This window comes from Diplotaxodon limnothrissa, linkage group LG8 (genome assembly GCF_057381915.1).
Source record: "Diplotaxodon limnothrissa isolate DT_005_m linkage group LG8, D_limnothrissa_male_GT1.1, whole genome shotgun sequence".
NCBI lineage: Eukaryota > Metazoa > Chordata > Actinopteri > Cichliformes > Cichlidae > Diplotaxodon > Diplotaxodon limnothrissa.
In genome coordinates this window covers 29,274,645-29,298,043 of record NC_140603.1, presented here as the reverse complement: position 1 = coordinate 29,298,043, position 23,399 = coordinate 29,274,645, and the positions used below count along the sequence as shown (strand labels likewise).

Below are 23,399 nucleotides of genomic sequence, written 5' to 3'. Positions count from 1 at the left end.
AAAAGTATTAAACAAGGCTAAGGAATAACCCATGTCTGGAAAAGCTAAAACAAAAATTTTGAATCCTAAATGATCCACTTAGTTTTTGAAATCATATTTATGTGTGCCACAGAGATGTACATTAGCAAATGTTTAAAGGATGCTGTTGATTTGATGACGTAGAGTGTTTCAAACTGTCAAGAAAACCAGGCATTTGTTTTGCAAATGCAGATACGCCTTTTTATTTGCATACAGAAAATATAGAACATTTTCAGTAACAGTAGTCCCAAAGACACACCGGTGAAGAGCATCAACATGACGTGATCCCAAATGAGAAACAGATTATTAGTTTTGCAACAAAAATAAATCTCCTGTAAACAAGTTGTAACATTTCAAGAGTTCATCTCTTATTTTCCAGAATCAGTACAATACTCTCCTATACTTAAGTTCTCCAAGAAAAGCGGTTTATGAAGCGATATCTTCTGTTGTAGGTGAGGTGGGAGGAGACGGGGTTTTCAGAGGTAAAGGTTCCCCAGGCGCCACCAAGAGAACATTGTTCTCTTTCTTGGGCAGCCAGACCGCCGGGTACAAAGGCTCCAGGAACTCCGTCTGGTACTTGTGGATGAGCGTCATGGTCTCACCCACCCCGTAGAATGCCAGTAGGCCTTGCGTGTAGTCCACATAAACCCCAATACGACTAAACATCTCCACATTTAGGGGAGTTTCCACATCACAGTGCCAGGTGGAGAAGTTACGGCCATTCCACTGAAGGCACCAGGAGAAGCTGTTCCCCGTGATGCAGCTGTTGCTCTCATTGCCCTTGCGGTCGATGCTCTTGTACGTGAGGCCAACATGAGTGCTTTCACCTTGGATGTCTGCCTCAAAGTAGTGCCGGCCCATGTAGAAGCTCTCCACAGCCAGAACCTGACGGCAGTTCTCAAAGCGCTCGGGCACATCGGGGTAAGGATGCTGCCAGGGCGAGGTGTTTGTCACCTTTTTGTTATCCTCCGTTAGGCGGAGGAACTTATGAGCCGTTGCAGGATCAAAACTCACTTGGGCAGCATCTGCAAAGGATTGTTGAACATGTCAGTTTACTTATGTTACGCAACAAGACAGGCAGGAAAGCAAATAGCTGTAGTCCCAAAGATTACAGTGTAAACACAGATACTTCAAAACTACACTACAATATGGCTGTTGTGCTATATTAAGTAGTTTTGTGTTAGCTAATTTATAGTTTATGTTTCAGTAGACTCACTGTAGATTTACAAAGTTGTGACACCATGAGTGCAATGGGTACCTGGTTGGGATGCTGGGAAACCATGAGGAAAACATAATGCAATGATCAGGTGAAAACCAAACTTCGAGTAGATTTCCATAAAATGATACTGCATTATGTTTACTGGCTTGTCCTTATTTTCTGCCATATGCATACTACTATAATGGTGGATGTCAGTCAGTGCATTAATGTAATTCCGTAATTCCCATGAGGGAAATTAAAAAGTTGCAATCCTGCCCTGAACACTCAGTTTCACACAGTTCTCTTTTATTTCTACTCTTGGCTCTGTATTATGTCAGTGGAGGGGAATACCCTGAATATGGTCATCTCATTTACACAACTCTAGCTGTGCCCACAGAAGCTCCGCTCATGTTGTTGGTCTATTTGGTCTTTTGAACAGTACATTTGTTTTGATAGCTTGGTCGGCATTATCAGCAAAAAGCCAGACTCGTTCTCGGTGGGTGCTGTTCTATGTTCCTACTGCCTGCTGTGGTCACAAGCTCTGAGTAGTGACAGAGAGAATGAGATCGTGGGTAAAACCTGTGGAAATGAGGGACTTGGTCATTTTGGGAGGGATTCAGAGTAAAGTCCCTATTTCTCTACATCCACAGGAACCACTTGAAAGTGGTTGGGGATCGCTCAGGATGCCTTCTGAACAAGGCCCGACAGCGTCTCTACCACCTCAGATGCTTGAGAGACTTCCGACTGCCCTCCAAGGTGCTCAGGAACTTTTACTCGTGCACCATAGAGAGCATCCTGACGGGAAACATCTCAACCTGGTTCGGGAACAGCACCATGCAGGACAGACGAGCTCTACAGAGGGTTGTGCGGTCAGCTGAGCGCACCATCCGCTCCGAGCTCCCTGACCTGCACTCAATCTACAGCAGGCGGTGCTGGACCAAGGCCAGGAAGATCGTGAAGGACCTCAGCCATCCCAACAACAGACTGTTCTCTCTGCTGAGGTCAGGAAAGCGATTCCGCTCCCTGAAGACCAACACAGAGAGACTGAGGAGGAGCTTCTTCCCGCAGGCGATACGGTCTCTCAATCACACCACCACACAGTACTGACCCACACATATAGTTCTTACACACACACTGGACATTCTGGACATTTGTTTACACTAGTGGCCACTGTACAACTACACTGCGTGGTCATCAAATCAAATCACTTTATCACAAGTCACTTAAATAAATCACTTTTAAGCATATTTGCACTGCACAAGACACTTAAATATGTGGACTGCACAACCCTGGACATTACATTTCTTTCATTACCATTTATTAGTTGTACAGCTGCTCTTATTGTTCTATATTTCTTCATATACACAATATATTTTCTATATTGTGTATTGTGTATTTTGTTGTACAGTTATTTTATTTTTAACTTTAATTTTTATATTTTATTTTATTCTTTCCAAGTTAAATTTACCCTTCATTTTAATTTTCATATTTATTTCCTATCCTAGTCATAGTCTTTTATTTTAGGTCACGAGCAGTTGTCTAAGCATTTCACTGCATATCGTACTGTGTATGACTGTGTATGAGACAAATAAAATTTGAATTTGATTTGAACTCCTAGGTAAGCATGCCCGGGCATTTCCTACTGGAGGGAGAACCTGGGGTAGACCCAGGACACTGTGCTTGTGGTCTTCATGAAATTTGCATCCTTGCCAAAACCCCATATTCATTATAGTTTTAAAATAAAAGACAGACTATAAGCACATCCAAGGTTGTTTTTTTGGTTCTGGAAGCATATTGTTTGCTACTCGCAGTTCTTAACTACAGAAATACTTACACTTTAGAAAGTCCGCCCGTGTCACCGGATCTGGAAGAGACTTGATGTGTTTTGCTGCAACAATAGCCTTTACTGTTGTCTTTATTCCCACTTTGTCTGCAAAAAAAGAAGGCATATTTTAGTGTCTCATAAGACAACATGTTTAGATTTCTCTTCATGAATTTTGTTTTTATTATGCACAAAAACGTTCTCCAGGGCAACAGGTATGTGCTGTCGTTTCATTTCTTATGGTGGCATATTAATGACTAGCAAAGCAGTTTCATCATGAATCATACATTCTGCTCTTGCTCAAGCACAGCTAAAAATTCTTTACAAGACTGAACATGCCCCGGCAGCTACACAACTCTCTGGATCTCTGTGCTCTTGCTGCTGCTATGTAGTTGCTTCCTGCTCACTTTCTTACCGCTTTTGCACGTTTCTTTGACTTTGCCTATGTATGAAGACACCAGCAAGGCACAGAGCTCCTGCGTGGAGTCAACAATCACACGGCTGAAGTGATTCAGACAGTCCATCAAGCCGATGTAGACACCAGGCAGGGAGATATCAGTGGCTTCTTTTTTCCACTCTGCGTATTCCTAGAAAACAAACACGGTGGCATTCAGGAATGAAAACTGAGGCATTTCTGCTGCCTTTAGGCACGAATGACTTCCTGTCTCGTTGAGAAATACAGCAAATGGTAAAGGAAAAGGAAAAGGCAGACAGTGGAAGCATTTCATCATTCGCAAAAGATTTATATATATATATATATATATATATATATACATACATACACATACATACACACACACACACACACACACTTAAATAAATTTGAATTTTAACTGAGATGCCTGTTAAACAACACTATATTTAATTCATAGACTTCATAAAGACTGTCTCACAAGTGCAGTTGTATGTGTCCAGTTGGAGGGGCCGAATATAATGCGAGTAAGCAAAATAGTGTATAAGTAGTGTACACGATGTGTTTTTAGTTGTCTTTATGAAGTTTTCTTCCTCTCTGATACACCTGTCCCTCAGTCAGGTGTACAAAGATTTTGTACTATAAGTTTAACTCATAAACTTTTAATTTGAATTTCCAACAGTTCCATTAACATTGTTGCTGTTATCATTAGGTGAAAGGTGATATTCAAAAAGCCCAACTTGTTTCCTTTCACCTTGACATGAAAAGTAGGTTGAATCAAAACAAGCTCTGCTACCTTGAAACAAGCCTAAGGACAGATTTCTACAGCTTTTCTTCCATAAGCGGGACAAAGACTAGTTATGACACTGCTGTTTTGAATTTGTACCTGCAGGAAATCCACATCATTTTTGTTCTTGGAAATCTTCTCCATCTGCACCTGAGTCTTCTTCAGATCTGTGCACCTCTGCTCCAGGTGAACCCGAATGCCCTCGGCTTGCTGCAGTGCCTGCTTCTCCTCACCCTCCAAGATCTCCGTCACCTCCTTCTTGGCTCGCTCCACCACCGCTTGCAGCTCCTCAAACTGGCTCTCGATCACTGCTCGTACATCCTTCACAGATTGCTGTAAAATACTGCCTTTAGTTTCTCTTAGTGTAAACAGAGTTCACATTCTGACATAATAACTTTTAATTACTTTAAAAGTTACAGTAAGTAACATGTAGGGAACCTGGCAGAGCCACATAACTGCAGACTCACTGCAGGAATTCTTCATTACTCATTACTACTACATGAAAAATATGGATTTCCTCTCACACCTCAGAGAAACCAGTTTGATTTGGGTGACTCTGAAATATCCAGGATTACAAACTGTTGAGTTCACAGGCCAGAAATAGCTGCAACCGACTCATTTTACTTAACTGTTGTGACTCTGTGTGACTCACAGTGAATCATTTCTAATGTTGTGTTTACCTCAATGGAGACTGTATTGAGCTGAAGTTTGTTGATGGCATTTTCTGCCGCCGTCATCGTCTTCATCATCTCATTCTGTTTCTCCCTCAGTTCGTTCTGTTAACAGAGCAAGAGTCAGTCAGCTTCCTCATAGAAAATATGTGTAGATGTTAATATCTAGATTGTTTCAGGGAAAACTTTTGCTCTCTGGTTCCTTTTATTCTGAAAGGGTCCGATATCTGACCCTAGGCTTGTATATCTGTGGTTTTCTGTCAAGTCAGGTCTAAATTGCTCAGGCAGATCCAGGCAACTCTGAAGCAGAGCAGCTATTCTGATATTAACTCCTACAATTGTAGGCCCAGCGGGAAGCGCTACAAGCGTCTCTCTGAGTCAGCATGCAAGTGCAGGTTTGAAATTAATTAAAAATATATATATTTAATTTACTGCCAGGACAGGGATGTCCTACTTCCTGACTCATTTTTATATCACTTCCTGAAACACGACACCAAGTTACAAGTGTTAGTTAATTATTGTGTCAGGCAGATGATACTTTGTGTTATTAATGCTATTGGCTTATCCAACCAATAGCATTATTGAAAATAATATTTGGGAGCTTTTATGCCTGTGCACCAGCTTACACACTGATAACACGTGTGCCCAAATTGTGATGTTACATTACAGGTGGAGGATCATTTCATTTCCTAGTCCATGTTGCATTACATTTTTGTCCTATATAATCAACTTGGAAATAGTTGTCTCCATATCATAGTGGCTGTTTAATATTAAAACTAATTAAAATTGATTCACATCAAGGTTCAGAGTCCTCAGCTGAAGCTGTCCCTGCTAACTCCGTGTTCATTTTAAAATCCCCACTTCCAGCTTGTATTGTTTTACACGTTTTCCTCTGCTGTGGTACTTCTACAATATTTTATATATTTGTTGTCTATTTTGTTTGTGAAAGAGATGTGAAAATTAATAAAGATCATTTATACTATCTATTAACATGACTGCTGAGCAGTCTTCACAAAATCAGATCCGTGACTGCCTCAAGAGATCATTAATAAGACTTTGATGTGTTATTTGTGACCAATTCAATGCTTTTGATTGTTTTCATTATTCCCTGACTACATCATGTCAAACATGACGAAACATTATTCTGATGAAGAAGTTAAGCAAAGGTGACCTTTTGTTTGGTACCATGACAAATATCTGTCGTTATTAAGCGAAAAACAATCTTTGGAAATACTTCCAGTGGTTTATGTTAGTCCCACTTTGATCCACACAATATTTGCTGAAAAGGTAGTTAAACATCTGAAGAGTCTTTTCTATAATCAGTAAACCCACAACTCCTACTGAGTTCTGTAAGACAAGAAAATGTTAAAAATGATTTCATTGAATCATTTCAAACAAAATAATGTTTTAATGCTTTTCTTGTGCTGTAAAAAGGGACTGTCCTGCTCTCCCACTCCAGGAGGGTGGACAGCGGGATCAACCTAAACAGAAGTGACTTACATAATAATTCTCTATCGTTCAAATGTGGAACGAAAGCTCTGAAAAGGAAGAGGAAGCATTCATCATACTGTGCTTTCTGTTTTTCTTCTGTCTGGTGTGTGTGCGTGTGTGTGTGCGTGTGTGTGTGTGCGTGTGTGTGTGCGCGTGTGTGTGTGATGACCTCCATGTTCTTTCGTTCAAAACTAAATACAGTGGAACCCCGGCTTACGAAGACCCCATTTAACGAAAAATTCAAGTTACAAAGGCACTTAACGGCAATATTTCTGCCCGTGGTACGGCAAAATGCCCGAGTAACGAAATAGATAAAATAGAAAATTTAAAAAAATTAAATTAAATTCCATAATGTTATGTACATGTACACGTACGTACATATGCATGCATACGCATGCTTTCTTCAACCTCCGCCACCTCCTCCTCCACCAAGAACTTCGTCTTCAGCCAGCATCGCCTCACTCAAAAGGCGATGGAAAAAGGTGCTTCGAATTTTTGACTTACGAAAGACCCTCTGGAACAAATTAAATGCGTAAGTCGGGGTACCACTGTACTTAAAATCACATTTTGCAGGTCAGCAAATAAAGAATATTTGATCAGCGGTGGTGGGATTTCCGCCTACGCTCCTCCCACCAGTGTTTTCTCTGCAGTTCTAACAAAGAAGTCAAAGGTTTTGTAACGAGAGCGCTCTTCAAATAACTGGTTTTGATTTCAGGTCTGTGCAGGAATCTAAGCTGGAATGTTTGATGGCAGTCACAAAGAGAGATGGGCTTCAGATTTAACTACAAAGCCAAACGTGAGCAGATGACCTCCAGAGTGGACGCTGAAGTACTGTTAACTGGATGAAGCATTTAGAGGAACATTTGAGCTGTGCTGCTCCGACCTGCTGACTTAGACACTTTAGATTTAGTCTCCTCTTTAGTGCAGGGAAGCAATAATCTCCGATGTGATTTAAAGGATTATTTATGAGCTCAAATTCCTAATTAATGACACAACTGCTGTCACAGTCTTATTCCTTTGATAGTTAATCTTTTATTTACTCAACACTTTACTCGCCATCCACGCGACCTTTGCCACACATTCAGCAACACTAAATATGAGATAAGAAATCCTGACATTAAATTCCTAGAATGGACTCATTTTAATTAATAGCGTCTCTCTTTGACAGTTTAGTTTAAACAAAACTCAGGTATTTATTAAAAATAAAAATAAATGCTGAAAATATGAGTGTTTAATTGCCTCATTCTATCTCCAAAAAGAAAGTGTCTCAGTTCAGAGTCCCCTAAAGCAATGAAAGCAGCTGATTCTCACATGCTGACATGCTGACATTAAAAGATTTAAGGCAGCAGGAACTCTTAAGGAGACCCAAAATAAAACTGAATATTTTCAGTTGGGAATTCAGCCTGAAAATTCATATCAGATGTGTTGAGGTCATTCAAAGGAATGTGCACACAGTACAGGGAAACACTTGCCTCGATCTGATTACGAGCGTCCACCACAGACACGGTGTTGTGCCCCTTGTGGTCCTCGTTCACGCAGTCCTGGCAGATGCAGCAGGAGTCGGTGGAGCAGAACAGGTCCAGGGGCCACTTGTGGCTCTCGCAGGTCCGCCTCTCGATGTCCCTGAGCGGGTCCACGAGCCGATGGTTTTGAAATTTTGGATTTTCCAGGTGAGGCCTGAGATGGGCCTCGCAGTACGACACCAAGCAGGTGAGGCAGGACTTGAGGGCCCTGCGGGGGCTTTCAATGCAAGAGTCACATACCACATCGTCGGGGCCCAAAGGTTCCTCCTTATCCTGGTCCTCTTTTGGTCCTTCTTCTGTCTGTGGTTCTGCTTCCTTTTTGTCCTCTTCAGGCTTCTTGGGGTCCTCGGACTGATTCAGGTCTTTTTGGATCTCGGTCTCCTCCGCTGTCGTTGACTCTTGACTCTGTTCCTCACTGTTTTTATTTACATGAGCGTCAGCTGTTCCATTCTGTTTGGGACTGCCAGGCTTGACGGGACACTGTGGACATCCTTTACTTTTGTCTCCGAGACAGGAACCGCATACGGAGTGACCACAAGCTGCCGGCTCCCCCTCGCTCAGTTTACCTGAGCAGACATGACACAGGTTCTGCTGCTGCTGCTGTTTGGGGAGAGGAGCTACTTCTACAGCTGCTGTATCTGCCATGTCTTCAGCTCTTCTTTGAGCGCCTGGCGTCACTTCCACTCTTTAAAGCTGTGTGGAAATAACTGGCTCAGCCACTTCTGTCAGCCAGCAGTATCTGATCGCAGTAGAGAAAGCCACACCTAGATGATGTGAGAGACGGTCAGGACTCATAGTTTCAGTCAGAACTCAACCCGCCCCTTCAGCACTCACATGCAAACAGATACACACCCACCTCCACGTCTTTAACACTGAAAGAGGGAGGAGGTGCAGGGTGGAGTCCACAATGCAAACCAGGTACAGAGGTGTAGGATTGCATCCTCCCACATGCGCTATGTTTGAATATGCACTGAAACTTACAAGTTCTGCTACCAGTAAGCAACAACTGACCTATCTACTGTCTTTATAGACACACTGATGAGGCCACTCACTGCTTTCCCGCCCTGCTCCAACAAAATTAAATTGAAAACTGGTCTGGATAAAACAGAGGTGATCACTGCTGCAGCCTTTTGCTTACTCACCCTCTTCCTCTTTCACTTTTCTGCAGATAAGCAAGAGGAAAAAGCAAATGCTGATAGGATCAGGTTTCAGCAGCGCCAAAAGCAGACGCTGCCACCCAGTGTCCATAATAATGCTTGGCAGGTACTGCTAATGTTGGTATCAATCCAATACCATGTACCCAGTAAATACAGGGCTGGTATAGCTGATACTGATACTTCTGACCTATAAACTTATGAGATGCACATCAGTGAATTCTGAACCCATTTTAATGAGCATTAAATCTCTGTGCTGAATGTAAACGTGCCAGTCCTAAAGCCTGGGTCAGCTTGTGTTGTTTAAATGTGCTTATTGTGTTGTAAATAAAGTAGACATGACAGGTTCAAGATATTGTTCCCAGCGTGAGTGTGAGGTATCATTTTTTTAATTAAAAAGTAATTATTATTTAACACAATGGATGATGGAAACACAGCACTGATCCCATCTCGACAGTATCGATATCACTAACAGCGCAGGTAACGATTGTAGTAATACTTTTGATCAATCCGCCGGTCAGGGTAATAGAAAGTTACGAAGTGAAGAGCAACAGACTGTAGAGGAAGTTCCACAAACACTCACAAACTGTTAGATTTGTTCCTTCTATCGAGAATAAATGTTGCTAAACTGCAGTTTCCTAAAGTTTGTGATGCTCGTTCCTGTTTTTCACACATGTTCGTAGACATGCGCACATGTGACCACATGTCCGGGCTTTGTCCGGGTTAAACAAACACCACCTGATCATAGTTCAAGGTAAAGGTGTAGGTGGTGTTTGAAAGCACCTTAGCTGTAACAGCAGCAGCCTTCATGTCTGACGCTTTTTAAAGTCTTAAGATTTACCTTCAGTTAGGTTTATCGTTCCCAGGCTGAGGGGAGGTGACGGGATTCTCTTCTTACCGGGGGTTTTCTCCTCGGTAACCGATCAACAGGTGAGACAGCACCGCCTACTGACCAATCAAGTGTCCTGAAAACTGCGTCGTCACTCCCGGACACACACACACACACACACACACACACACATATATGTGTGTGTGTGTGTGTGTGTGTGTGTGTGTGTAGTAATTTCTATGAATCTTTTTTTTTACATTGTTTGTTAATTGTAGTTGTATTCATTGTGTATTTTGGTTTCATGTAAATGTATGTTCTAACTTTGTGTATTGTGAATGTAAGGCAAACAAGGGACAATAGGTGGAAATTCGCAATAGCTATAAACCTATGTGCAGTGCATCAGCCTCATGTTTCATATTTGGACTATGTTAAACTGCACTGTCCCTTTTAAATAAAGGATTATTATTATAACCCATCAGATTCTCCTGTGTCTCAGTGACAGTGCTGTGATATTAACATGATATTTATCGAAAAGCCTGTCCAAGAAAACAGTTTGGCATTCACAATTGTTTTTAATTAAATGAAATGGCATGTAAAGAAAACAAAAATACTGAAAGGAAAGGTCATCTTCCAGTATGATTTATCTCATCTTAAATGATTTTATCTTGCATTTAAAACGATTTCTATCATTGCTGGATGTCTAATTTTTATGACACAGATGCTGAAGAATCTGTGTCCTCTTGTTTGTCTCATTGTCTCTGTATACAGTGACGAGTTCCTGCCTCAAGGGCCAATCAGAGTGAGAGGCACTTGCTCATCAGCATCTTGCATCATTTAAACATCGGCTCTTCACATCATGGTGTGACAGGTTTGCCACCTGGTACTAACACGATGGAACAGCATCCCCACACTCTGACTTGGAGAATGCATGGATTTTGAGGTGGCCTTTAAGAAGCAGCTACAAACTCATCTTTGTATATTTGCTTTTGAGTAACCTCTGAAATCTGGATATCTTAAGATCCCTTTTACCAGCTCGGTATCTACCTAATAAAAAAAAGCACTCTATAGTCGCTCGGGGAAGCCTCAGCTACAATAAATAAGCCTTTTAACAGGGCTGTATTATTACAGCTGTGTGCCCTCTTTCTCCTTTCTTTTTCCTTCTTCGACAGATAATGTTTTATTTATTGCACTAATGGATTTCTGTTGTTCTGTGTACTCATGTATCAGCTTCTCTTCTGAGGGGCAGCACTCTGGGATGTCCCACATCTCTGTTAGCAGTCATAAAGTTCCGGGCTTTCCCGAACGCTGCTTTGAATAAAATCCTTTTCAGTTACCTGCAAATGCTTACCTTATAATCAAAGCGCAGAAATAAAACATGTTCCAGAGTATCTCTGAATAAATGCACATTTTTTAAGAGTTTACTAAAACTGAATATTGGGCTGGCTGATTGCTTCTGCTACACTTTAAGTGTCTCAAACAGTTGCTTAAGGTATTCTCTGTGTCAGAGTATGAAACAAAGCCTTTATTCGTCCATTTTTAAGTCACATTTTCACCCCATTTACAGCCCAAGTGTTAAACAGGAGAGCGACAGCAGGGGTGACAGGCAGCTCATTCGTTTACAGGAATAAAAAGCAATAGCATGATTTTTATTTCAGTAACTTCATGTTAGAATTTATTATGTGAAACACACGCACGCACACGCACGCACGCACACACACACAATTACATCCCTGACCTCAAGTCCAGGAGCTACAGATGCTTTTTTTTTAAAAAAAGAAAAACCAAAAATAATCATTGTCATTACTTCTGCCATCGGTCAGTGGATGAGATCAGAGGCCTGCCTCATGATGCAGATTATTATGAATGAATTCCTCCCCTGGCTAAGTTAGCTTATCAAGTTCAGATTTCCCTGCAGTGTCGGGTCAAGTGCTCTGTGAGCAAAACTTTACGGGTTTAAGCACCATTTCTGAACAGCCTGGGTTGAATTCACTGATGTCCTGTAGGTAAAAAGAAACTTATTCAACAGTTTCTGCTGAACGCTCTTTACAGATTTGACAAAAAGTCTTGATTTATTTGTCCGAGGCCACTGCACCCAAATGCAACGTAATTACACCTGTCTCCTTTACACCTAACAGAAGTGTACCAGTGAAAGTACTAAGAGATAAGAGATGTTTGCAGTAATCTGTCAATGATTTCGTTCTGACTCTGTCATCCTGTTGCACACAAAGACATTTCCCACAGTATCAGACCACACCTCCACCCTGAGTACGTGGTCATCAGTTTTTTGTGGTTTTATTAAACTGGTTGTATTTTCATGACTTTTTTTTGCTTCTGCTCCTCTTGGGGTCTCTTTTACAGCAAGGAGCTGCACACTTGGTTAAATAGCCTAAATATTAGAGTAAATGTGGTGCAGATTAAACCTCAGTTTAAACATTTTATGTTATTTCTTGTCACATCTTTTTTTAAAAACACAAATGGTCGTCACCCCTCCATTGATGTTCCCAAAAGTAGTATTGTCCTCTATTCTACTTTTGGAAACATTCTTATTTTGGGGTTATTTCTAGCCAAAGTGCTCGGGTTGTCTCAGATTTTCAAAGCAGGACTCTACAATTTCTTCACACAATGCTCACTTTGTTGTATTTATTCATGAGGCAGGCCCCAGGTCAGCTGCACAGCTTTGTTTAATTCAGCTCCCAGTGTCTACAGTCAGGCCAGTGTTTGATTCTTCTTTGTGTTAAATGAGCTCTAAAGGTGTAGGATATTCATTCAGTTGATATGATCGTTAAGACGTGGGGTTAATTTCCTAAGATTAGAAACTGCGCATCGATTCAGGTCCTATTCCGTGTGTTAGAGGTTCAAACTGCGGCAGCAGAAATACTTGTGCTTTTGAGCGGCTGAGGTCATTAGTCCGAACAGGTTTTTTCTTCTGCTCGCCCTCCCTCTGTCACTGCACCCCCACCAGCTCTGTGATGGGTGGGGCAAACACCATCAGTTCCTGGTATTTGTGGAAGAACAGGTGCAGGCGGGACGAGTAGGTGTCCTCCTGATATGGCAGCTGCTTTTCAGTCAGGTATTTGGACACAACAGGTTTCACCTGCACAAGAGGAACAAAGTAACCATAGTGGGAAATACGTAAATACATTTAGCAATTTAATAATTATCCAAAGTTCTGTGATGGTCACTTTTTAAACTGTGTGCTCTCGTTTTGTTTGTGCCCTTTGCTCTGCAGAAGAATCCAACAGTTCTGCAACAAGCAGGTAAATATATTCATCTGTGATGTCCCACCTTTAAACACATGTTGTCTGACAGAAAGGGGAAGAGATGGTGCTCCACGTGACAGTTGATTAGCGAGTGTCCAAAGATCCGGTCCAGCAGAGGGTTTCGCGGCAGGTTCAGGACTCCGTGGGTCATCTGGTGAATCCTCTTTGGTCGACGAGTTGGAGAAAACATCGGCAGACCGATATGCTGCAATTAGAAACAGTTTGGCATCACAAGTTATGTGGCCTATTGTACTCTTGCCAGCCATGTTAATAGGTACACCTGTTTAACTACGGGTCAATCCAAAGTTCTTTTTCGTCAGTAATAAAAGACCTGGAATTGTAATTGAATTGAAATTTAGGCACGGAGACATGTCAGCTAAGAACAGGAAACTGAAGCTGCAATTCACACAAGCTTCCCAACACTGGTCTCATGAGTCTCGATTTCTGCTGCGATATTTAGGGCTCGAATTTGGTACGAACAACACAAAGCGTCGATCCATGCACACGACCCTACCAGCATTTCAGACTGCTGGCAGGGGTGTGATGGTTAGGGAACACTAAAAGATATTTAAATTAAGCTCAGATTCTTTGTATTACAACACAAAGTGTTTAGTGTAATTTCTGTGTAGTCTCAAAGATTATCGTCAGACAGAGATCATGGAGTTCAGCAGGGTGGGGGTGGGGTGGAGGTTAGTGTTGGACGTCGGCCAGCAAAACCCCAGGAGAGCTGGGAGGACAGATTTTTGATCCGAACCCCCCAGCAAGAACAAACACTTTCCACTGGTACACTGCTGACTTCTCTTCAAGAACCTGTGTTTTCTAATCCACCTTCACACGCTTTGATCCGAACAATACACAATGACCTGCAGGCATCCATCTGGGAAAATCATGCATGAATTGTTTCTTTTTATCCCTTTAGTTCACTGCCTGCTCTGAGAACACAATGCTGCATTCAAGCTCCTCAAAAGACCCTGTTACAAAAAACACCCTTATGATCATTTCACATGAACCGAGCACATAAATCTGTGAGAAGTGACGAATACATGTGCATAAATTACTTATGTTTTCCCCAATTCAAGATCAAAGAGTATAAAGGTATGTGGTGTGGCGATTAATGGATACTGATGAGATACATGTATCTATTCATAATCATCTAAAGTTCTCTAAGATGTGGCCATTTAAAAACACTATTTAAAAAAATAAAATTAAAATAAAGCATAATTCTTGTTTTATTTTGGATCTAGTGCTTCTATCAGTTATGTTACAAATCCAGAATCTAACTGGAAGTAGGAACATCTGAAATGCCATTAACAAAACCTGGGTAACAGACGTGTGTGCTTTCTTTTTAATGACCACTAGGCAGCAATATTCGACACTAGCGAGGTTTCTCAAACGCACATTTTTCAAGAGTTTTACTACATATTGGGCACGACAGGGTCATCGTTTGTGTGGCAGCAGTTCCTGGAGGCTGGTTGTTGCTGGATGAAGTGGTATTGCTGGTATTCCAGTGGTGGCAAATCTTGAAAAAGTAAAAGCTGCACCTCAGTGAACCGTTTCAAAAGGCACAACTTTTACTTTGAAGGAAAACCTGCATTTTTAGGTTGTTCTCACAGTTTAGCTACGGCACAGAGATTACTGGCAGAGTGTCACTTCAATTCAAATGATCAGCACAGCAATATGCTGTGAAAGCAGTCACAAGGGCATTCTTGACACCCAGATGAGGAATACACTTTTTTCCTGCAGGGGGAAATCGCTTAGACATTTTCTTGATGAGATTATGGTCCCAGTCAGCCACTTTGAGTCATTTTTACTGATCTTGATATTCAGAAGGAGGATCATTAAAAGCTTGGCGCTTATTTTAATATCTGTCATCTTACTGCTCTCTCACTGTTCAAAGACATGAAAATTTTATATAAAACTAGTTGGAAACTAATTGGACACCAACATAATCCAATTAAAACTACATACATCAGAGCTTCACAGCTATCTGAATATTTTAGCTACAAAATGACATCATTTTGAGCTGAATATGAAATACAAGACGTCACAAACAAAATTCACTGTAACTGTGTCTTATAGGTGTCAGCAGGCTGAATTCTCAGCTACAGATACCGTGTTCTCACCTGGAAGATGTTGACGTGGATATACGGCACAGAGAACATCGCCCTGCACACGAGCATACACAGCAATGCTCCGTAAGGCGACGTGAACCCGGAGACATTGATGAGCAGCCAGTACTGTGAATACAGGCCCAGGGTTACCATCAGGATGGTCCTAAGGATGTGGGCCAAAGATTGTCCTTTGAGCTGAGCTGCAAAACCATGAGAGTGTGCATGAGAGTAAACTCGCACTGCAGTGACACAGACAAGTAAGACAGAGACTCGAGGAGGATCACAAGGTTTAAAAAGTGTCTCAACTTTATGCTGAGTTTCACATTTAACCTTGAAGCAAACACGGCTCGTCTTTGGTCCTCTGGCTCCTCTTACCGAGCGCAACAAGCGGAGTGATGATCGGCACGGCCAGGGGGGCTATGAACAGGTAGATAATGCGAGGTAGGAAGGGCACCTTCCACACGCTGGAGTCACCCAGTCCAATGACATTAGTGTGAGCGTGATGCATCTTAATGTGGCCCTGAATCCCGGCTCGTGCCGAGAATGAGCCACAGATCTGAGGGGATGAAGAACAAGTGGAGGTGTTCAATAAACCAGCAATGATGGAGCACATGAAACAGTCAATGAACATTATCAAGCTCCGCTAACAGCTGGAAAGGACAATGGTCAGAAGAGATTTGGATATTCTTAGCAATTAATAATCAACCAAAGGTCATTAAAGCTTCTTAATCATATCACTTATAATGCGCATTGCTTCATTCACTCTTGCAGACATTGCTGTTTATAGCAGGTTGTAACCTTTGGGGTTGAAGGAATAAACATGCTTTGTGTGCCTAACACAGGAGGTCCAAGACATTTGTGCTCCAATATTGTTAAGAAAAATTGGAATATTTTGTCAGTCTGTTGCTTATTTAATTACACCTGTGGTGTTTCCTGCGATCAGTGATGGCTAACCCGCTAAATCCTAAATAAAACAAGGTCTGTGTCCATGTGGAGATGAAGAGTGCACTGAAATACACACCAGACGGGGAGGATATTGGCGGGACACTGCTGCATAGGCACTCAGAGGCTGAAACAACGCGCTGCAAAGATTAGTGAACCATTTATGTTCAATGTTTTTAGAATGTGTAAAGAAAACCATTTGCGTTTTTTAATGAATTTCACAGAGGCTCTTCAGAATGAACAGCATATACATGAAGGTTTTGGCAGCTCTGGTGAAATCAGAGCGCTGCTATCAGCTCAGTGTGTATATCGTTACACTCATCCAGCCATAAAAGTCCTGGAAAAACAGAGTCATGAAATCCTAATCTGATGAAACTGTGAGCAAATCACCAAATGAGGAGGGTGTGATTCAGAGCTGTATCCATTTAAAATGATGCAACTATTTACTGTTACATAGTTTCTTGGAATAATACAATCACTTAGAAATTAAGTGGTGATGTTTTCTTCTCATTTCTAGCTCTACATACAGTAAGAGAAATTATTATTTGATCTACTTCTGAATTTCACTTATCAAGAGATGAAGAGTCTCTAGTTCTTATGGTAGTTTCATGTTTAATAGAGAGACAGACAAGATTGTAGAGCTGGACAAGGGTGCAATGGCCGACAAGACCATCAGCAAGAAGCTTGGTGAGGAGGTAACAGTTGCTGCTCATGGGGTGAGGATGATCATGAGAAATGTGTTGGATCAGGTGGAAACATTATGCTTTAGGGCTGTTTTTCTGCTAAGGGTAGAGAGGGATCTGCAGAGGGAGCTGAAGCTTCAAGATGACAGGCGGCAGCCAAGAGGGATTCACACAGTTTCATTTAGCCCACATCAGTGGGCTAAAATCCCTCCTGAGATGTGCACAAACCTGGTGACCAGCATCAACAAAGGTGTCTTCACCAAGTACTAAGTCATGTTTTGCTCTGAGATCAAATACTTGCGTCGTTCGATGACATGCAAATCAATTAAAAACATGTTTTTATGGATCTTTGGTTGTTGTCAATTCATTATTTCCCACAACTGTATTTGTTCTTAGATTCTACTAGAGTAGATTTGCATGATTCACAATTTAAAATAATCCATTATCTTATACTGGGAGCCCGGTGCAGTACAAGACAGCAGCTGTAGCTTCATATTCATGATAATGACCCTCAGCAGGGAAAAAACAAATGTCCCAAAATGTCCAACTGCTGCTCTAAGCACACAGCTACAGAGCTGCGTGTGAGAATACAGAAGCTTTGCCCGCAGGTACTTAATGACAGCCTTTCAAGTCTATTTCTGCACATCTCACCTCGATGAAAAAGACGGCCCAGAACCTTCCCCAGGCCTGCGACTCGCTCAGCGCCCCATGGCTCGCCAGATGTGTCCCCTTGACGGTGATGACAGCGTGAGCCACGCCCATCAGCAGGACGCCCGCAGAAAACCCCAGAAGCCTCGAGGAGCCCAGCAGCAGGAAGGCTGCAAGACAGAACGCAGGGAATAAAGATGCTACAGATCCTAAAGATGCTGACTCTTTAACCTTAGACTGGCAGCAGGACACACACTGCATTACTGCTGCATTGACTGTATACATCTACTGTTATCGCTCACACACATTCTTTCAGCCTTTGATAGCAGACAGCTGAGGCTCAGTGCCAATAAGTGTTTGCAGTGAGCAAACATTCTCATAGCCACCATGAACAGGAAGACATCAGACGACTATTTAAAGATTTACTTTTGTGTTTTCATTGTTGAATAAAGCAGGACAGGTAACCAATAATAAATTGTGATTCTAAAATTTTCCTTGCTGCCTGTTACGGTTCAGCATGACTGGTTTGGGTTTCATTATTCTCAGGTGGGGTTGACGGCCTGGCTTTGTTGGGTTTTTCCACCCTGGGGCAGAGCCTCTGGGTGTGAGTCCCTGCTGCACCTGTTTGCAGTGAAGTCATCAGGAGTATATCAAGGACAGGCGGTGTCACAGCACCATCTCTGTCTGCGTAGTGACATTCAGGCCGCCTTTGTAAAATCTGTGTTTTGTGGTTCACTTGGAAACTTCATCCGAACCCTGTTTGTCTACCTTTTTGCACCACCTCAGCAATCAGAGGAACTGCTTACCAGGACTCCACCTGCCTGCCTGCTCTCCACCTATTCCCCCACTTGCTGATCCAGCTCCCTCAGAGTCGAATCACTAAAACATAAATTTGATACCTGCCTGTTAGATTACATTCTAATTTATACCTTCTTTGCTGGCAGAGCACCTGAGACCCTTTTTAAATAGAACATGCTCACTATTCCCTGCTCTGTCAAGGCTCAAGTGATGAGTCACATGATCAGAGTAAACCTTTGCAAGAACTGGAAATGAAAAGCAATCAGAATAAATGCTTACATTTACCATGAGTCAAACTATGTAATGTGAAGCCAGCATGATGGGCAGGAAGCTCAGGTGAAAGGATGACAGTCTGGAGGCGGACACTGTTACCACACTGGCTTCCTTCCACTGTCACTGTGTACTGTTTACTATAGTTTAGTGTCTGCGTACAGTAGAAGCAGGCTGATGATGAACATGAGACGAAGCTTTAAATCCACTAATCAAAGTCAGTTCTGTTTTTGTCACAAATGTTAACAGCATGGATGGATTACATCTAATTAGACACATGAGACATTGTAGCTGCTGATACTTCTCTGGCTGCCTTTGACAGCAGAGTTTAGGTGACACATTCCCTTTTTAACCCAGTAAAACTGCTAATATGACGCACCTCCTATTTCAAAGCAGCCTATTTCGAGGTGATAAGTCACGAGCTCGGTGCTACACAGTGACAGAAAACCCGTCCGCCTCATTCTGCAACTACATCTACTTCTGAATCATTTCGACATATGAATTATACTGGCCATGATTTATATTTTAGGTAAAACTCACAAAAAAGCAGTTACAAAGACCTGCTGCTGCTGCTGCAGAACTAATCCGTGGTAATTACTGCTACGTCTAAGAGTCTGGAATCAAGCCTGAACCTTAAAGCTGTCAGATCCAATGATCAAGTGACGTGAGTCACAATAGACAGCAGTCCAAAATGAGGTCAGTAGCTGACCACCAGTGACCCACATAAAATGAGACTCCATGAATGTGCAAAGCCAGACTGAGGGGTGACGGTGAGAAAACGCTACGCTGTGTATTTCTGGAAAATAAAAAATTAACTAATGAGACAGTTTTAGTTGTAAATATTGAGTCATCATGATATCACTGTGACTTTTGTGATTTACGTCTGTTTGCTGCTATTTTATGACCAGTCTTTTCAAAACTATGACTTTCAAACAGACAAAATTAAGCAAAACACCTGAACTTTATTATTATGATGGTGCACTGTTCTCCCAACTTTGGAGGAATCATTTCCCACTATTATTAAAATTTATCTAGTCTGTTTTTTCCTTCTTTATGTCAAAATATGACAGATGAATTTTTAGGTAAAGCTTCAAAAACTTTATCCGATGTTTATCGCAGACTTGAAAGCAGGAAGACTGCAAAACACCAGATTTGGTCCTCAGAGCCAGCATTGTTTAGGGAAGTTGTCAAAAAAAAGTTAACCAAGTAAAACACAAGCAGCAACGTCCAGGACTAAAATGTTAAAGCAACACAGAAGTGTCCCCAAAACTGCAGTACCTGTAATGTCCACTTGAGGCCGGCTCCACAAACGCCCCACAGTTAAAATGTTCAACATGTTTACAGGCTGATCTATAAAAAAGTTACGTGTTTTTGTTTACACTAAGTTTGTAGCAGGCCTACATCCCCGTACAGGTGAATGTAGCTGCTAGCTGTCTGCTAGGCTCCACCCCCTCTCATTAAAGTCAAAAAATAGAACCTCTAAGCTACTTTGTTTGTTCTATTGGTTCCTTTTGGAGCATTTTCAGTACAATTACTATACACGGCTAATGTTACGCCTTGCATTGTCAGAGAGCAAGCCATAAGAGAAAGTCAAAAATTCTTCCCTTGAGGTTGGGTGAGCAAACTTATAGTATTTTAATTGTGTGTTAAAATACTATCTCTGTATCTCTGTCTGTGTGAGCGCACTTTGCTAACCAGGTAAAATGAAAACTTAGCACTTCTGCTCTCTAAAACAAACAAACAAACAAATTCCAGCATAGCTAAACTGCCCAATTTGAGGGTTTAATGTGAAACTTTACAAACCAGTCGGTGACATCACAGCTGCTATGGCCATCTTTTATTTACTAAGTTTGCAGTAAGAGAGGCCTCCCAGACTTTGAGCTTCTGGTTGAGTCGATTACAGAAACACAAACTGACACAAATAATTGTCTCTTAAATGATAAAACCCTCCAAAACAATAACTCATCTATGCAGGTGCAATCACATCTATGACGTTGTGCCTCACCAGGTGGCAGACAGAGGAACGCTGCTGCCAGGATACTGCAATCGACCCCCCTCCTCTCCCACCAGCTGCTCTCCTTCACCACCTTCTGAACCAGCCTCGTCAGCTCCATCATGAGAGACTCCTCCACCTCTTCAGCTCCTGCGCCTCCATTCTTAATCTTTGGGTCCCCTCTCGTCTTGATTAACATCTCTTCATCACCTCTTCCTCCTCCTCTTTCCCTCTCATCCCTCCGCTCATCTTGTACGCTCTGCATCCTGATCACTGGCCTAGAGTAAAGTCACCATGCAGGTTGTGTCATCCTGTGAGCGGCTGCTGATAAACCCTGCAGCTTGAGCACACAGTACACAGGTCAAAGTTAGCATTTCAACAGTGTGTATTGTCAGAGAAGCCCAGCCCCCTTCCTGCTGCTTCAAGAGCATTGCGGGCCCTCCTTTCCTACCTCCTCCTCCTCATTCCTTTCTTCTTGTTCCACCCTGTCAGCTGACTCCTTGGGCAGTCCAGCAGCAGAGGAATTTCTTGTCCCACTGCCCAAAGATGTAAGGTTGGCCTGCGATGGGATGGATCCAAAAATCCTCCTCACACGCGCAGCAACTCAAAACTGCTGCGGCTGCTTACCTCACAGTCAACTCTTGCTCATCTCTGGTTTCTCATATATTCTGCATGTCGCTCACCCCCTGCTCTGTTCCTCTCTCTCTTTGTGTTAGCTCCTTTCCCTCCTCCCCTCCCATCCCCGTAATCTTGGCAAATGTCCTGGGAAAGCAGAGTGAGAAAGGAGGGCTGATTAACAGGGGCCGTTCAGTTGTTTCTCCACAGCAGAGAGGGGGCGAATGTTCAGAATGAAAAGGAGAAGATGCTGATGTGCGAAAATTTCCTTGGCTAGTTTAAGTGTTGGTAAAGGTGAGAGTAGTCAGTAGTGAGTTATATACATATATCTGGTGTCAGCGCCTCTTTGTCCTCTGGAGAGAGGCCACGCTGACTGCAGTGTGCTCTTTAAAAGATACAGAGTGAGTAATTTTTAAGAGAGAGGAACAGAAGAGCACCAGGCCGCCTGACAGCTTCACACACATCCTCCCACATATATATATATATATATATATATATATATATGGTTGTCTTATTTCCCTGTTTATCTGCCTTTTGTACCTACACAGTGTCTAATTGTTAAAACCGCAGAGACTACCTTACTGTCTCTGCAGTTTTATTTCTTTCCTCTATGTTCATTTTCTCACTTTCTAGATTTCTTAGTTTGTTTTATTATCTCTTTGTGTTTGTATCTTTTGTAACTACCTCTCATCTCTTTGCAGTTCGTTTCTGTGTATTTTTAGCTGTTTTTTGCTGCTTGGTTGCTGTTTTTCACCTTTTTGTGGGTGTTTTCTGTCTACAGGTTCAAGGTTCAAAGTTCTTCCTCTACCCCTCTACCCCCCCCCCCCCCCCATTTTTGCACATGTCGAGGAGCGTGTCAGGCTACACTTCACGGTGTGTTATACTTTTATAACTATGCATGTGACAAATAAAGAACTTTGAACCTTGAACCTGTAGACAGAAAACACCCACAAAAAGGTGAAAAACAGCAACCAAGCAGCAAAAAACAGCTAAAAATACACAGAAACGAACTGCAAAGAGATGAGAGGTAGTTACAAAAGATACAAACACAAAGAGATAATAAAACAAACTAAGAAATCTAGAAAGTGAGAAAATGAACATAGAGGAAAGAAATAAAACTGCAGAGACAGTAAGGTAGTCTCTGCGGTTTTAACAATTAGACACTGTGTAGGTACAAAAGGCAGATAAACAGGGAAATAAGACAACCATAGAGATGTTTTAAAAAACAGCTACACAAACCCAGAATAAAACTACATGGAGATGCCAACATCCATTGAGAGACTAAAACAAGGAGATAAAATATCTTCAAAAAGAGTCATAACAACTACAAACAGATGCTATAGAGGTTAAACAACAGTCAAACGGCCTTTATAGAGACAGAAAACAACTGAATTAGTAGAAAACAATAATAAAGTACCGCAAAACAGTCCCAAGAGACCAAAATGACACGAATGGTATACAAAACAATCACAAAGAGATAAATCGGATACAAATTGATGCGTCATTTTCATATGGACTAAACCACCCATCCAAACAGAAAACCATACGCAAAAATCTAAAAAGCAACAAAATCCCCACATCGAGACAGAATGACTACAGAGTGCAAGAAATGGCCACAAGATGCTGAAAAATAACAACAAAGGGACCTTAAAAGTGACAAAAGCTGTAGACAGACAAAGTGGCTACAAGCAGGAGGATTCATGTAATAACCTTCACATAAGTGACCACAAAGAGACAAAAAAAAAACAATCATAAAGTGGCAAAACCAGCTACGGTGAGACAGAAGAAAAAACTATGAAGAGATGTCAACCAGACATAAAAGACACAATAGACAAAAGAGAAATTGATAAAAGGACCACAAGAAATGACACAAAGACTATAAAGCAACACAGGCAGTTAAAGTTACAGACAGGAAGTGACTAAAAAGAGGTGCTGGACAGCTACCAAAGACACAAATTTACAATGAAGAAAGACAGAGGGACTACAAAGAGATATACAGTGCAGACAAAGTGGCTACAAAAAGATAGAAAGCAACCAAAAATGCATAAAGAACAGCAAGAAAGTAGCTCAATGCATCCACAATGATAAGTCATATTACTTAAAAATGTTAGTGTTGCAAAAAGACACGAGGCTACAACATAAAGAAACAAAATGACAAACTTCAGCAGAGATGG

General features: G+C 41.8%; 2 protein-coding genes across 3 annotated transcripts; both read right to left on the bottom strand.

Moving 5' to 3' along the window:
* Positions 1-280: 280 nt before the first annotated feature.
* trim16 (tripartite motif containing 16) lies at positions 281-8,600 on the bottom strand. Its single transcript, XM_085361078.1, has 6 exons — positions 7,872-8,600; positions 4,918-5,013; positions 4,337-4,570; positions 3,454-3,625; positions 3,051-3,146; positions 281-1,043 (listed from the first exon to the last, which is right to left on the bottom strand). The coding sequence occupies exons 1-6, from the start codon at positions 8,565-8,567 to the stop codon at positions 445-447; spliced, it is 1,893 nt and encodes a 630-aa protein (XP_085217204.1). The 5' UTR covers positions 8,568-8,600; the 3' UTR covers positions 281-444.
* A 2,829-nt stretch (positions 8,601-11,429) lies between these two features.
* On the bottom strand, positions 11,430-21,232 carry fads6 (fatty acid desaturase 6). 2 transcript variants are annotated; one of them, XM_085361643.1, is made up of 7 exons: positions 21,062-21,232; positions 20,623-20,950; positions 17,553-17,719; positions 15,652-15,832; positions 15,289-15,476; positions 13,191-13,370; positions 11,430-12,999 (listed from the first exon to the last, which is right to left on the bottom strand). In XM_085361643.1, the coding sequence occupies exons 2-7, from the start codon at positions 20,873-20,875 to the stop codon at positions 12,850-12,852; spliced, it is 1,119 nt and encodes a 372-aa protein (XP_085217769.1). In that variant the 5' UTR covers positions 20,876-20,950; positions 21,062-21,232; the 3' UTR covers positions 11,430-12,849. The 2 variants fall into 2 exon arrangements, with proteins under 2 accessions (XP_085217769.1, XP_085217770.1); XM_085361644.1 differs by having other exon boundaries at positions 20,623-20,944.
* Positions 21,233-23,399: the final 2,167 nt, after the last annotated feature.